Below are 13,714 nucleotides of genomic sequence, written 5' to 3' on the forward strand. Positions count from 1 at the left end.
TGATGATGTGTGTGTCACTTGCTTGGTGCTGTGTGTCCATGTGTGTGTGTGTGTGTTTATACAGACAGCTTGTTATAGGCTGTCTGGACTCTGTATATATGCTGTATAGCGTGTAGAAAACAGGGCGGGGCGGGCAGCGGGACAACAAATGCTGAATATAAGCGGGAGCGGTCGGGTTCCAACTAAAACCTGACGGGAGTTGGATAAAAAAATTTTGTCTCGCACTGATCTCTAGCCTGATGTTTGGTTCTGACGTCAAACCAATTTTAATTTCCAAGCAAAGTGCAACATCCCACAATGTGTAACGATGGGTACAACGTCAATCTGACAATGTTATAAGGACAATGTTATTTTGACGTCCAATAGACATCTGAAAGACGTCATTTTGGTAACGTCAAGCTGTAACATTTTTAGACGTTGATATTTTGTTGTTTTTATTTTGGATTGGAAAGTAGTTAAATTGCAACATCTGTTCGGCAGGAGCGGTCGGTAACGGGTGTAATTTGAACAGGAGCGGGCGGTCTAACAATATCGCTCCTGACTCCCAAGCGAGCGAGCATGCGTATGTATGTGTGTGAATGAGAGAGGTGATGCTGTGTGTGTGTCACTTGCTTGGTGCTGTGTGTCTATGTGTGTTTATACAGACAGCTTGTTATAGGCTGTCTGGACTCTGTATAGCGGGAACGAGCGTGGCGTGTAGAAAACTGGGCGGGACGGGCAGCGGGACAAAAAATGCTGAATATAAGCGGGAGCGGTCGGGTTCCAACTAAAACCTGACGGGAGTTGGATAAAAATTTTTGTCTCGCACCGATCTCTAGCCTGATGTTTGGTTCTGACATCAAACCAATTTTAATTTCCAAGCAAAGTGCAACATCCCACAATGTGTAACGATGGGTACGTCAATCTGATGTCATGTTGATTTCCTGTGACTGCTGGGATTATGGACCCACGGGATGTTTTCACTTTCACTTCACTCATAATTTATGCGAAAGTAGAATTTTTTTCAAAAGATGCAAATGCATCAACATACTGAAATAAAAGTCTCAGCAACTTCCTGTTCACATTTGGTGTGAACCCATCATACAGTAATAGTTGTAGATCAGTATAGGAAAGAATTCAAGTTGGCACTACATGCAGCTAGAGAAAGATCTAGGGAACAGTGGAGGTTGCAGATCAGTCATTGACAGGATGTGGGTTTAGATAAACATAGAAAATGTTGTGGGTTCTAGAAAAGTCAGGATCAATGGCTCAAGATCAACAACCAAAAGGGTGCAGATTCCAGATGAACCAATAAAAGAGTGATTATTCTAGAATATCCCCAGAAAGGTGGCGGTTCTAGAATATTCAGAGAAATTGAGTCATTTTCAAGAATCAGGCAGTTAAGTAAGATGAAATTTAGAGTAAGAAAGGAAATGTGCCTGGTTCTAGATTAAGTAGAGAGTTCTAGATCAGCTGAAACAGTCCAGGTGAAGCACAGAAAGTGTGCAGGGGTGCTGATTTTAGAGCACACAGTGAAAGACGCAAGTTCCAGACAGTCAGAAAAAAAAATGTTCAGGTTTTAGTTCAGTCAATGGAAGGATTAAGGCCAGGAAAAAAGTGTGAGGTCTAGCTAAGTCAGGTAAAAAGGCTTATAGGCTCGTAGCTTGTGAAGGGGCCGAGAGGGCCTGGCCCCCAACAGCCAGAAACCTGTCAGAGACTGCATAATCATTCTTGATTGGTACAAATGCAGTATTACAATGCTGTCTTTTAAATACAATAACATAGCAGTAAACATGTTGAACAAGGTGTAGTAATACAATACGCTAAGCTAAAAGCGCTAATTATTAAAAGTACACGATAACTTGACAAAACCGAACGCATTGGAATGGATTTTACAATCGAATTTGTGATTATGTGTACTTTTACAAGAGTAAAAAGTGACTTCTCTTCAAATTCTACCCTCTCAGAAATAAAGTTATTACTCAGAGTCCACAGTGGTACCTCAAAGGTACGTATTAGTACCCAAATTTACCAACCATAATCGACTCTTCAGGTACAAATGTGCACCTTTTGAAAAGTCCTGTACCTTTATTTCTGAGAGTGTATATAAAGAGTTTCAGGAGTTCACACTTAGCTGATGATTGATTATAAAGCTTGTTTGGCATGCTGTCCCAGCAGTGAGCCCTGAGCTCATAAGATCCTCGAGCCTGGGGCTCCCTCCCGTTTGCAAGGCGAGAGGGTAGTTTGAGCTCAGTTAGATCTCGAGATCTCTCCCCTGCTGTAGTAGCTAATGAACAGATAGTGATTACTCTTAAGAGATAACTACTTACTAGGAGCATGTCTATGGTGCAGATTTGGATTAGTCAATTTACTTAAGTTGCATGTTTTTGGACGGTGGAAGGAAACCGGGGAACCCTGGGGAAACCCACGTGAGCATGGAAAGTACGTGTAAACTCCGCATAGAAACGTAAGCTGGCTTGGTAAGGACTAGAACTAGTGACGTTTTTGCTGTGAGGCAACAGTGCTTACCACTGGGCCACCGTGCCACCCATCTAGGAAAGGAGGAGGAGTAGGGGTGGAAGGGGGTATTCTTCAAAAACAAAGATGGCTGTTACATGGAACTTAGGGTATTTAAAGTGGCTTAGGAATCGTCTTGGTTGAATCATAAATTGAATAATGCGGGACCGGCTGCAAGCAATCATAAGCACGTGATCCTCTCGAAATTAGTTTATAAATAAACTTCACTTAGATGCCGTCTAAATCTTTCCTCTAAAACGAGCATTTTTATCAGGCTCCTGCGTGTATGCTCAGTAATGTCACTTTTATGGCAGACATTAGTCCTTTTCCTGGTCTTTAAAGTGAAATATTTCAACATGAACAAAGGAGGCTGGGAAAAATGTTCATTTTTGATGGAAATTTCAGACGACAGTTGGAGGTTTTTGCATCGGAACTCTTAATATTTAAAAAAAAAGAAAGCATACCGACTTTGCTTGATGCTATCATCTTGATCTTGTGGAGTACATGAGGCTACTTGATGCGGTTATTTCTTTAGTTTAGTTGTAAAGTGAAACATATTTGAGTAAGGCTTTTAAATTGTGTTTATTTTATCTTATTTATTTATAATGAATGTATGCTCCTCTCACAGAAGTACTAGCTTATAAAATTCAGCTACTGTTGTTGTTTTTGCACAAGTAAAAATAGTTTAATCCCATGAAAAGATATCTTAAAGAGTCAAAGACAGTTGATGCACTTTTTATGAAGAAAGATAACTGGCTGTTAAATGACAGAGGTCCTGAGTTAGTGTTTTCACAGATGAAATAGGCCTAAAGACAGCCATTTTTATGGCCTGCTCCACACATAAGCTCATAAATATTAAGGAAAATGTGAATGAAAACAAAAGTTCTCAAACATCTTTCCACTTTTAAGTATTAAATAAATGAAATAATGTATAGATTTTTTTTTTTAAATATGATTTTTGGTGTTCTTTTATAACACTGTCTGTCAAAATCACAGACAATGAGATTTCAAAATAAATAAATTACAAATACATAGATTTACACACTCAAAAGTCCAAATGTAAAATGTAACAAAAAAAAAAAGAAACAAATCAATTTTGAAAATAATAATTTGATGCATTTATTGTTTTAATTATTATTATTTTTAAGCATGTCTGGCCCCCATAGCTCAAATGTCAAGCTATGAACACCAGATGAACCACAGAAAGGATGCAGGTTCTAGATCACCCAGGGAAAGTGGGATCTTCTACCAACCTTAAAGAGTCTGAAGGCTGTCATCCAGCATGTTCTGCTCTGTTCGTCCTCTGCACACAACATCCTTAGTTCCTTCACTTCATTCCTTACTTTGTTCGGCTGCAAATGATCATAACGCACAACATTAATCACCCTGCTGACCAAAAAAGAACTTTATAAGATGTTTCACTATCAGCTGAATGTCTAATATTCACACAACTCATCTTAAAAGTTAGTTACACCTACTTTTATGCAGAATTCAAAGTCAGTCGGTGCACTGTGCAGCTTTCTCCCTGTTATCACTGTAAAGACATTGCTGTCCTCCAGGTCTGCTAGTAGCTGTAAATGCCTGGGCTCCTGTGAAAAATCAGCCAACAGCTCGTGTCATTTAATGGATAAAGAGGGGAGAGAGAACTGGGGGAGGGGTCAGATCTAGCCAGCACCTGATAATATTAACAGAGGCTTGTACAAAGAAGAAAAAAAAAAATCAAGCTACAATAAGCGAAATTTGCACTTAAAGAGATTTTTAAAGAGTTTATACACACACAAATAAATGTACACACCATTAAGTGGTTGCATAACTTAAAACACAAAAGAAGATATTTTGAAAAATGTTAGAAACCAATGACTTCCATTGTAGAAACAAATACTATGGAATAATAGTTAAAGGTTTTCAGCATTCTTCAAAATATCTTCTTTTGAGTTCAACAGAGAAAAAAAATCCTAAAAACACGTTAGTTAATGACACAATTTTCAGATTTGGGTGAACTATCTCTTTAACTGCTCCACCAAGAAAAAAGATTTTGGATTGCATTTCTTAACTTCTAATGATGCTAGTTAACACTTTTTTTTTCAATATACCCCATAATTTCTGAAATATCAACCTCTCCCAAATGGTTGATATGTTGGTTTATGGTCAAAGGACTGGAATTAATATTATGAAAATCTGAAAATATGAAGTGTTAGACGCATTTAAATTAAAACATAATCAAAATGAAAAATGTATAAAGTACGCCATAAAATATTTCAGATTCTCATTTAACATGTTTTTTTTTGTTGTTGTTTTTTTACAGTAAAACCAAAATCAAGTGTAGTAGTGTGTAACCCCGCTGGTCCTACACCACCCAACCCGCCCCGAGCTGGGATCGACCCGGCAACATTCCGCATGAGAGTCAGTTGCTCTAACAAGGAGGCTAAAGACCAAGGCCTCTAGCGTATGTCGCTAGAGCACCTTTAGTGGTCAGAGGAGTGAGGTTTACCTGCACAGCAAAACCTTCCCCTAAACCTCACTCTCATCCTGGTCACGGCACCAATGTAACTAGTCTTTTGCATCTCTTCTGCGTTGTATAAATAAATATTCACTTTAATATGTCTTTAATCGATTTATTGTTGTGAAAACAGTCAGAACACAAAAATGAGCGCAGATCTATTCAACCAGCCTCATGCACTGGCTTCCTCTTATATATACTACAATGAATTTTCTTTTTAAGGTAACAGAGGGGGCGCTCTACATGTAAAACAATAAAACAAATGTTAACCCCTTCCTTTCCATTAGTATTTCAATGTTTGCAAGTGGAGAGATACAATATAACCCTGTTACAAGTGCAACAGGATTATGTTAGATTTTATTTATTTTTTTGTAAACCAACAATGCTGTGTGTAAACCATTATTTAACAGTCATTATTGAAAACAGTCAAAATATGGTCCTCCTTTTGGTAGAGCAGGCAGTTAAAGATTGTTTTTTTTTTTACTAACTTTTATAGAAGTTAACTTACCTTTGACGTTCCTTTCGTCGAAAAATACAACCCTGACCGTCTTAAAAACACATACAGTTTCTTCCACGATTTCCTGCCCATCTCTTTCACATACAAATATCCCTGGATCTCAGGACAACTGCTGGAGTTCAAGAAGTTCTGGTGATGAAAGAAGATGGATTCAATAAAACACACAGATAAGATTGCAGTGGATTGATTCGTTTCAATGTGAACTCTTCACCACCAGTTGAAGTTTTTTGAAATCTGAATGGAGCAACAAATCACTGATTAAAAGTTTTTTTTTTCCCAAAAAATACTGACCTGCATGTCAAATTTAGCAACATTTTGATCTAACATCAGTTCATCCATTAATAAAAGATTAAATAAGACAATCTTATGAATATGTAGGTAAATTCTTTTTAAACACAAATATTATGTATTGTAAATAAAATGGTAACACTTAACAATAATGCTGTATTAGATAATGTTAGCTAAACACAATCAAACAATGAAAAATACATTTATTACAGAATTTATTCCTGTTTGTTAACATTAGTTAATGAGAATAAAGCTGTTCATTGTTAGCTCAATGTAACTCAATCATTTCCTTTAGTCTGTATTTCAGAGGTCACCACAGTGAAATGAACCACCAACTATTTCAGCTTATGTTTTATGCAGTGGATGCCCTTCCAGTTGCAACCCAGTATTGAGAAAGATCCATACACACTCACATTAACACACACTCGTACTCTACGGACAATTTCATTTATGACAATTAAGTGCTAACTACTGAGCCATGTGCCGCCCTCATGGTAACTCACAGTGCATTAATTAATGTTATCAAGCATGAATTTGGATTGACAATGCATTAGCAAATGCTGTACTACATCGTAAAACAGTCAACAGTCAACTTTATCAAATGAAATGAGTATAACTCCAACTTTGCTGAAAGTTAATTGTACTCATTTGAAAAGAGTTTTTAACTCTTCGTTTACCTCATTTACCTCATGCTACAAACGCATGGTTTGTAGCAATCGGTTTCCTCAAACGGTTTGAGTTGCCTTAACTTATTGGGTTTAACAGTACTCAGTTGGTTTAAGTTCTCTTCCTTTATTGGGTTTTACTGTGCTCAGATTGCTTAATTTACTCAAATGGGTTAAGTTCACGGTAATAGGATCAGGTTTTGAACTTAAATAGTTTGTTGTAATTGGTTTACTCAAATGGTTAGAGTTACCTTAACATTTTTGGGTTTTTAAGTGTAGTATTGCGCATTCTTAATTATTGTTAGTACATTAACCAGTGTTGAAAAGAGTACTGAAAAAGCATACTTAAAACTAAAAGTACCATTACTTGCCTAAAAATGTAGTGCAAGTAGAGCAGGGGTGTCCAAACTTGGTCCTGGAGGACCGATGTCCTGCTGAGTTTAGCTCCAACTTGCTTCAACACACCTGCCAGGAAGTTTCTAGTATATATAGTAAGAGCCTGATTAGCGGGTTCAGGTGTGCTTGATTAGGGTTGGAGCTAAACTCTCAAGGACACCGACCCTCCTGGACTGAGTTTGGACACCCCTGAAGTAGAGTTAAAGTATCTGCTGTAAATATTACTCAAAGTAAAAAGTAGCCTTTCCAAAAGTACTCATGAGTAGTGAGTATTACGCTGTGATGTAATTTGTGGATGTGTGTAAACGTAACATTCTGTGGTGCATTTAGCTAGGAGGTGCCCAGCAGGCACACAATGTCATAAGACCGTAATATTTGGTAGATTTTAGGTTGTGTTGGAAAGTGACCAAAATCCAACGTCGAGCCAATATCCTAAACCAACGTCATATTAACATCAATTACTGACATTTATTCGTCAGGTATGGCAACTAAAATCCAACATCTGATGGACGTCATAGTGGTAACGTCGACACAACGTCAAGCAGTAACATCATCAGATGTTGATATGTGGTTGATTTTAGGTTGGATATTGATTTCAGCCTGACGTCGGGTTCTGACATCAACCCAGTTTTCATTTCCAAACAAAATACAATGTCCCCAGGAGGTCGGGGTACAACGTCAATCTGACGCCATGTTGACGTCTTGTGCCTGCTGGGTGTTTAAAGCTATTTTGGTCATCATACAGTAAACATCCGTCAACTTCTCATCAGTGACATGCATCTAAACAGTCTCTGGGTCAATGCATGAAAAGATTTTGGACATCTACTTTAACACCTTTAATGCTTCCAATTGTTTATGTCTTGAGGTAAAGTGTGACCAATAAAACTATATAAATAATCACATGCAAATAAAAACAATTAAATACATGTTGTCTTGTTTATAAGAGAAGGGTTTTATCTTGTAAAACGCCAAAGATGAATAGGCTGATGTTAGATGTGGGGTGATGGGAAAGAGAACACATGTGTGTGTGTGTGTGTGTGTATTGTACCTGCAAGAGCTGAGATGGGGGGATGGTCCCATTGGTCTCCTGACACCAGGCAATCATTTGCTCAGGGAAGAAGTTCTGTTGAAAAGAAGAAGAAAAAGAGTCACATTATATAACTTTTATTGTCAGCATTGTGCAAAGCTAATCCTCTCATAAATGCTCTGCTCTGCTTATTAAAGGAAATATCCTAATAATAGTAACGCAGCATACCAAAAGGAAAGTCTCTATGATTGCAGATGTTCATCTGCTTGTGTAACATTTTGCTTCAGCACATAGAAAACAAAAGAAAAGGTTTGATAATCACTAGTGAAAAGCCTGTCTTTTGTGATTAAGGTGGATGAAAGGAATAGAGCAATCATTTGAAATGATTCTAAAAGCTCTTTGGTTCGAAACCTGATAAAACAGTGGAGTATTATGTAATATTTCAATAATAGATGTACATCTGCCACCCATTTACTGTCTTATAATGATTTTCTTCTTTGATTCCGTTATTTTATAGTATTATTATTACAACTACTAATACACAGTGTAAAAAATAACGACAAAAACTCAAGACAACAAACATTTTTATGTTAATCTAACTTATTTTAATTAGTGATGGGTCGTTCATGAACGATTCGTTCATTTTGAACGAATCTTCAATATGACTCCGGAACTACGAGTCCTCTCAGGGAGTGATTCGTTTATCCGTGTGTGCGCACATTTGTGCAGGTGGTATCATTCATTTCAAGTCTTTTGAGTCGTTCATCGCGGAAAGGCAGAAGCCAATCATATGCGTTTAGAGCCGGAAAAAGAATTGATTCGTTCACCTCTCGAGTGTGAGTCATTTGTTCCTCATGGGCCAATCATATGCGTTTAGAGCCGGGAAAAAATTTAACCGTTCATCTCTCGAGTCCCCGGGTTTGAGTCATTCTGTTACGTGATGAACGAATGACTCAAGAGCCAGAAGACTCGAAAGGTGTACTAATTATCATGGCTCCTATCGGCTCAGACTGTGTACATTGGTTAAGATTATATGTGACTGTCAGTTTAACGTGAACAAACCACTGACATTTGAAGACATGAAGAGGTGAGCTGAGCAAAGAGACAACAATACCTTCATAGACAAAAGAGCAGGTAAACACTGAATTATTATTTTCCCCTTCTCATAGTATTATATTTATGACTTCTTTGTCGCGTGATCAACCTTTTGGGCTAGTTGTAAATGTGTTTGGAAGCAATTCGTAACATTTTAATAATATTCTGGCAAATTGAATCAAATCAACGAAATGACTCGAAAAAAGATTTGTTCATCTTGATGAACGAGACACAAAGCTCTGAGTCAATAAAATGATCCGAACTTCCCATCACTAATTTTAATATGTTAATCAGGTTTCAACTAAATTGTTTATGTTATACAAAGTTGAACTTAATATTTTTTAGTCAGTAGTAGATTGGTGTAAGTTGACATGACTAGAAAGGTTAGTTTTATTCAATTGAAAAATGTTTTGCAGTTTATGCTTTCAATCCAAATATACAAATCAAACTCATGCCCAAAACTGCAATACCATATAAACATTTGCGAATAAAGCACCGTTTTCAAATCAACGAGTCAAAGAGAATAAAATCATCACTTCCTATTAAAGTGTACACGTATCAGACCTTCTGCATTCCCATAACCCCCTCTCAAGAACACTCAAAAATGTATTTTTGCTGCTTGCTTAAACTGATTATTTAAAATGAGCAGAATCAATACAATTCGTAAGTTTTTTGCGGGGATAACTTAAATGTTTTAGGTTTAATAAACTTAAATTTGTAAAAAAAAAATTAAGTTAACCTAATCGATTTGTGTTGGGACAAAATGAAGGAATTGTGTGGAACTCTGCATTTCTTACAGTGAAGTTTAAGATCTTATAATCTTTCCTGGAAAAAAAAATGCAGGGTTCAACACAATTCATTCATTTTGTCCCAACACAAATCGATTAAGTTGACTTAACACTTTTAAAAAGTTTATGTGGATTGAACATAAAAAATCAAGTTCTCCCAATGGAATTTCAAGAATTGTTTCAGCTCATTTTAAATAAGTAGTTTAAACAAGCAAAACAATATATATTTTTTGAGTGTTTCTTTATTGAAAATTCCTACTTTGAGGCTGAAACACAGAGGGGACCGAGCTTTTTCGGTGGTGGGTCTTCGATTATGGAATTGTGTGGAACCTCTACCAATTTTTAAATCTCTTCTAATAAAACCAATTTTTTTTCCTTAGCTTTTAAAAAGTGTTCATCTGCACTTTCTCCTCTCTGTTTTAAACATCTGCCCTGCTACTTTGAGCAGCTATTGTTATTTTATTATTTTTATTTTTATCTCTGGACCTTATATTGTTATTATTCAGCTTTTTATGTACAGCACTTTAGTCAAGCTGCTATTTTGAAAGTGCTTTATGAATAAAAAAAATCTAAATTAAATTGGCCCCAAATATAAAAAAAAATGGAATTTGCTGAAGTAGGAGAAGCCAGTTTTTTCTTATATAATAAATTAATTGCACAGACATAACTAGCTTTTTGAGGTGCAAGACCCCTTTTCGAGAGTGCAGACGCTCAATACAATTCTAGGAGGTAATAATACTCAACCACTGTGATAACAGACTCTAGCTGAGGGATTGTAGAATGACCAAAACAAAATTTCAGATGTTTTACAATGTGGTTGTGCATTAATGCTGTCGAATCATGACCAAGTTTTGCCAAAAAAGCATTCATGCCAAGTTCATAAAATAGGTATGTGTATGTGCATAAAATATGTAGATGGAAACATTTTAATCTAACATATTGTTCTACTGAAAAGATTATTTACACGTAATGCTCTGTAGATTCAGTTTAACTGTTACATTTAACCAGCTTATTAATGATCTGTTGTGGATTTTATGTTTTTTTGTGTGGATTTTTGTTCAGTAATAATTAGTTGTAAATGTTAGAGTACATTGTCCAGCTCTTAAATCCTGTTACATTGTTACTCAATTAAAGTGTACATGAATTATCGATGTGAGATGTTAACTCATTTCATTCACAGTCTGTGGTAAAAGTCACAAACACAAAGCTATGAAGTGTTATATAAAGCTGGCTGCCTATATTTAAATATAATACATACAGTTAAAGTCAGAATTATTAGCCCCTCGAATTGTTACCCCCCTGTTTATTTTTTTCTCAAATTTCTGTTTAACGGAGAGAAGATTTTTTCAACACATTTCTAAACATACTAGTTTTAATAACTCATTTCAAATAACTGATTTATTTTATCTTTGATATGATGAGAGTACATAATATGTGATTAGATATTTTTCAATGACACTTTAAAGTGACATTTAAAGGCTTAACTAGATAAATTAGGTTACCTAGGCAGGTTAGGGTAATTAGGCAAGTTATTGTAGAATGATGGTTTGTTCTGTAGACTATCGAAAAAAATATAGCTTAAAGGGGCTAATAATTTCATCCTTAAAATGGTGTTTAAAAAATTAAAAACTGCTTTTATTCTAGCTGTATAACACATTTTGGCAGCATAGATGAACCACTGACCAATAAGTATCCAGCATTCCCAAGCACCAAAGGTATCGTTCACCCAAAAATTAACAAACTTAAGTAGTCCTAAACTTTTTCTTTCGTGTTCTTCACAACATATTTAGAACAATGCTGCATTGTAAAAAAATAATCTGTTAATTAACAGTTACCCTATTTTGTGATTCTCAAGTTTCCGTTTATTTACTGTAAAGAATTGCATTATGAGATGCTGATCTCTGCTGTCAACTTTTGATGTCAAAAAATCAACTCTAGAGTTTAAAAAAGTTGCTTTTATTGACATTTTAGTAGTTTGAAATAATATAAGGTATAAGAAATATTATATAGAGCAATAAGTTTGTAAAATAACAGAAAATGAACTGCCATTTTCCTTTAGTGTAATATACAACACCAACCCAGACAATATACCACTTTAAACTATTAAAAATGTAAATAAAAGTAACTTTTTCCAACCTTTCCAGGTCAAAGGTTGTTGGAAGAAAGATCAAGCTCACATAATGCAACTCGAAAGCATAAATAAATGGGCAAAAAATAAAAATATATACATAAATCACAAAATACAAAATAATAAAAATAATACATTTTGTGGAAAAGAGCAAGTATTCATAGGAACAAAAAAAATTTATGAAAGTAAATTTTTGGTCTTTTTTTTTTAACATTCACAATATCTCAAACAGCTTTGAAACAAGTGGAAGATAAGTAAATGATGACAGAATTTTCTTTTTTTGGATGAACTCATTAACGCAACATCATATGCTGTATGCAGTTGAAGTCAGAATTATAAGCCCCCCTGTTTACTTTTAATTAAGTTAGGGTAATTAGGCAAATTATTTTATACCGATGGTTTGTTCTGTAGACAATCGGGAAAAAAAAGCTCAAAGGAGCTAATAATTTTGACCTTAAAATGGTGTTTAAAAAATTAAAAAATGCTTTTGTTCTAGTGGAAATAAAACAAATAAGACTTTCTCCAGAAGAAAAAATATTATCAGACATACCGTGAAAATTTCTTTGTTCTCTTAAACATTATTTGGGAAATATTTAAAAAAGAAAAAAAAATCAAAGGGGGGCTAATAATTCTGACTTCAACTGTATATCAGCATACAAATGGTCGTCAGCCCAACAATTCACAAGTGAAGGTACTAAATAGATGAGGAAACCGCGAAACCAATCGCCTATAAGCTCAATTGAACTGAACCTGCGTTACAGCAATTTAAAACAGTGTCAAAAATCGAAGAAAAGAAAATCTACGCGTAAAGTGCAAATTTCCCACCCCTCTCCGTCTCTCGCTGAATTTACAAGAGGACTGAATGTTCTTGAAAGTGTTTGATTACCAGCCCAAACAGTAAGAGGCATGGGTTTCTTTTGGATTGTGTGTGAGTGAGAGTGTGAGAGCAGTTCACTGAACTGGAAGCATGTCACTTGATATCTACATCTACCAAGACTGAAAACAGTCCATTAATGTGAGGAACTTTCCTTCAGCGATAATCCGTGTCACGTTACTTATGTACCTACCGACACCTGCACCAAGAGAAGGAAATAAAACCAATCTTCAACCACATTATTAGGGATAGTTCACCCAAAAATGACAATTCCATCATCATGTTATCTCCGTTCCATTGTTTCAAACCTGTTTTGCTTTATTTATTGTGTTGGAACACAAAAGAAGATATTTTGAAGGAAGCTGGCAACCTGCAACCATTGACTTCCATAGTATTTGTTTTTCATACTATGGAAGTCAATGGTCACATGCTTTCAAATGTCCTCAAAATTAATTATTTTGTGTACAAAAGTAGAAAGAAAACTCATAAAGGTTAATAACCACTTAAGGGTGAGTGAATAGTGAGCAAATTTTCATTTTTTGGTTGAACAATCTCTTTAATCTAAATCTGAAATAGTTCGTTTGAGGTCTTGGATTAACTCACCAAAGGATTTTTAAAGAATTCATATTTGGCATAGTTCTTCCTGAAGAGAAATTTACTCTCGCTGATCATTGACGTCTGCACTTGGACAACCAGTTCATGGTCTTCTAAACATCTCTCTGTGGAATGATGAAGAAAGAAGGAAAATAAAAAAGACTGTCAACAACATACAATGCAATTACTTCAAAAACTTAAGTATTTTACACTCAAGATAAATGCATTTTTTTATAAGCAAGGACTAAAATGTTGTGTAATGTTTGAATTTTAAATGACATGAAGGTCTGTTAGCATTCATCCTGACAGACAAAAAATAAACAGGGTTAGTGATCCCTGCCTGATG

At 35.6% G+C, this 13,714-nt stretch overlaps 1 protein-coding gene across 14 annotated transcripts in view; it reads right to left on the reverse strand.

Moving 5' to 3' along the window:
• grb10b (growth factor receptor-bound protein 10b) overlaps positions 1-13,714 on the reverse strand; it is a 162,153-nt gene that overhangs the window by 8,977 nt on the left and 139,462 nt on the right. For 9 of the 14 annotated variants that reach the window (XM_009292073.4, XM_685427.8, XM_073925815.1 and 6 more), the window contains 5 exons: positions 13,378-13,493; positions 7,911-7,985; positions 5,505-5,642; positions 3,975-4,085; positions 3,750-3,848 (listed from right to left, as the gene is read on the reverse strand). In XM_009292073.4, the coding sequence (XP_009290348.1) occupies positions 3,750-3,848; positions 3,975-4,085; positions 5,505-5,642; positions 7,911-7,985; positions 13,378-13,493 (539 nt within the window). Of the gene's footprint in view, positions 1-3,749; positions 3,849-3,974; positions 4,086-5,504; positions 6,868-7,159; positions 7,986-13,377; positions 13,494-13,714 lie in introns of those variants that run through there. The other 5 variants (XR_012391981.1, XR_012391978.1, XR_012391980.1 and 2 more) reach the window with 1 other exon arrangement.

The sequence above is a fragment of the Danio rerio genome, chromosome 16 (assembly GCF_049306965.1).
Source record: "Danio rerio strain Tuebingen ecotype United States chromosome 16, GRCz12tu, whole genome shotgun sequence".
NCBI classification, from domain to species: domain Eukaryota; kingdom Metazoa; phylum Chordata; class Actinopteri; order Cypriniformes; family Danionidae; genus Danio; species Danio rerio.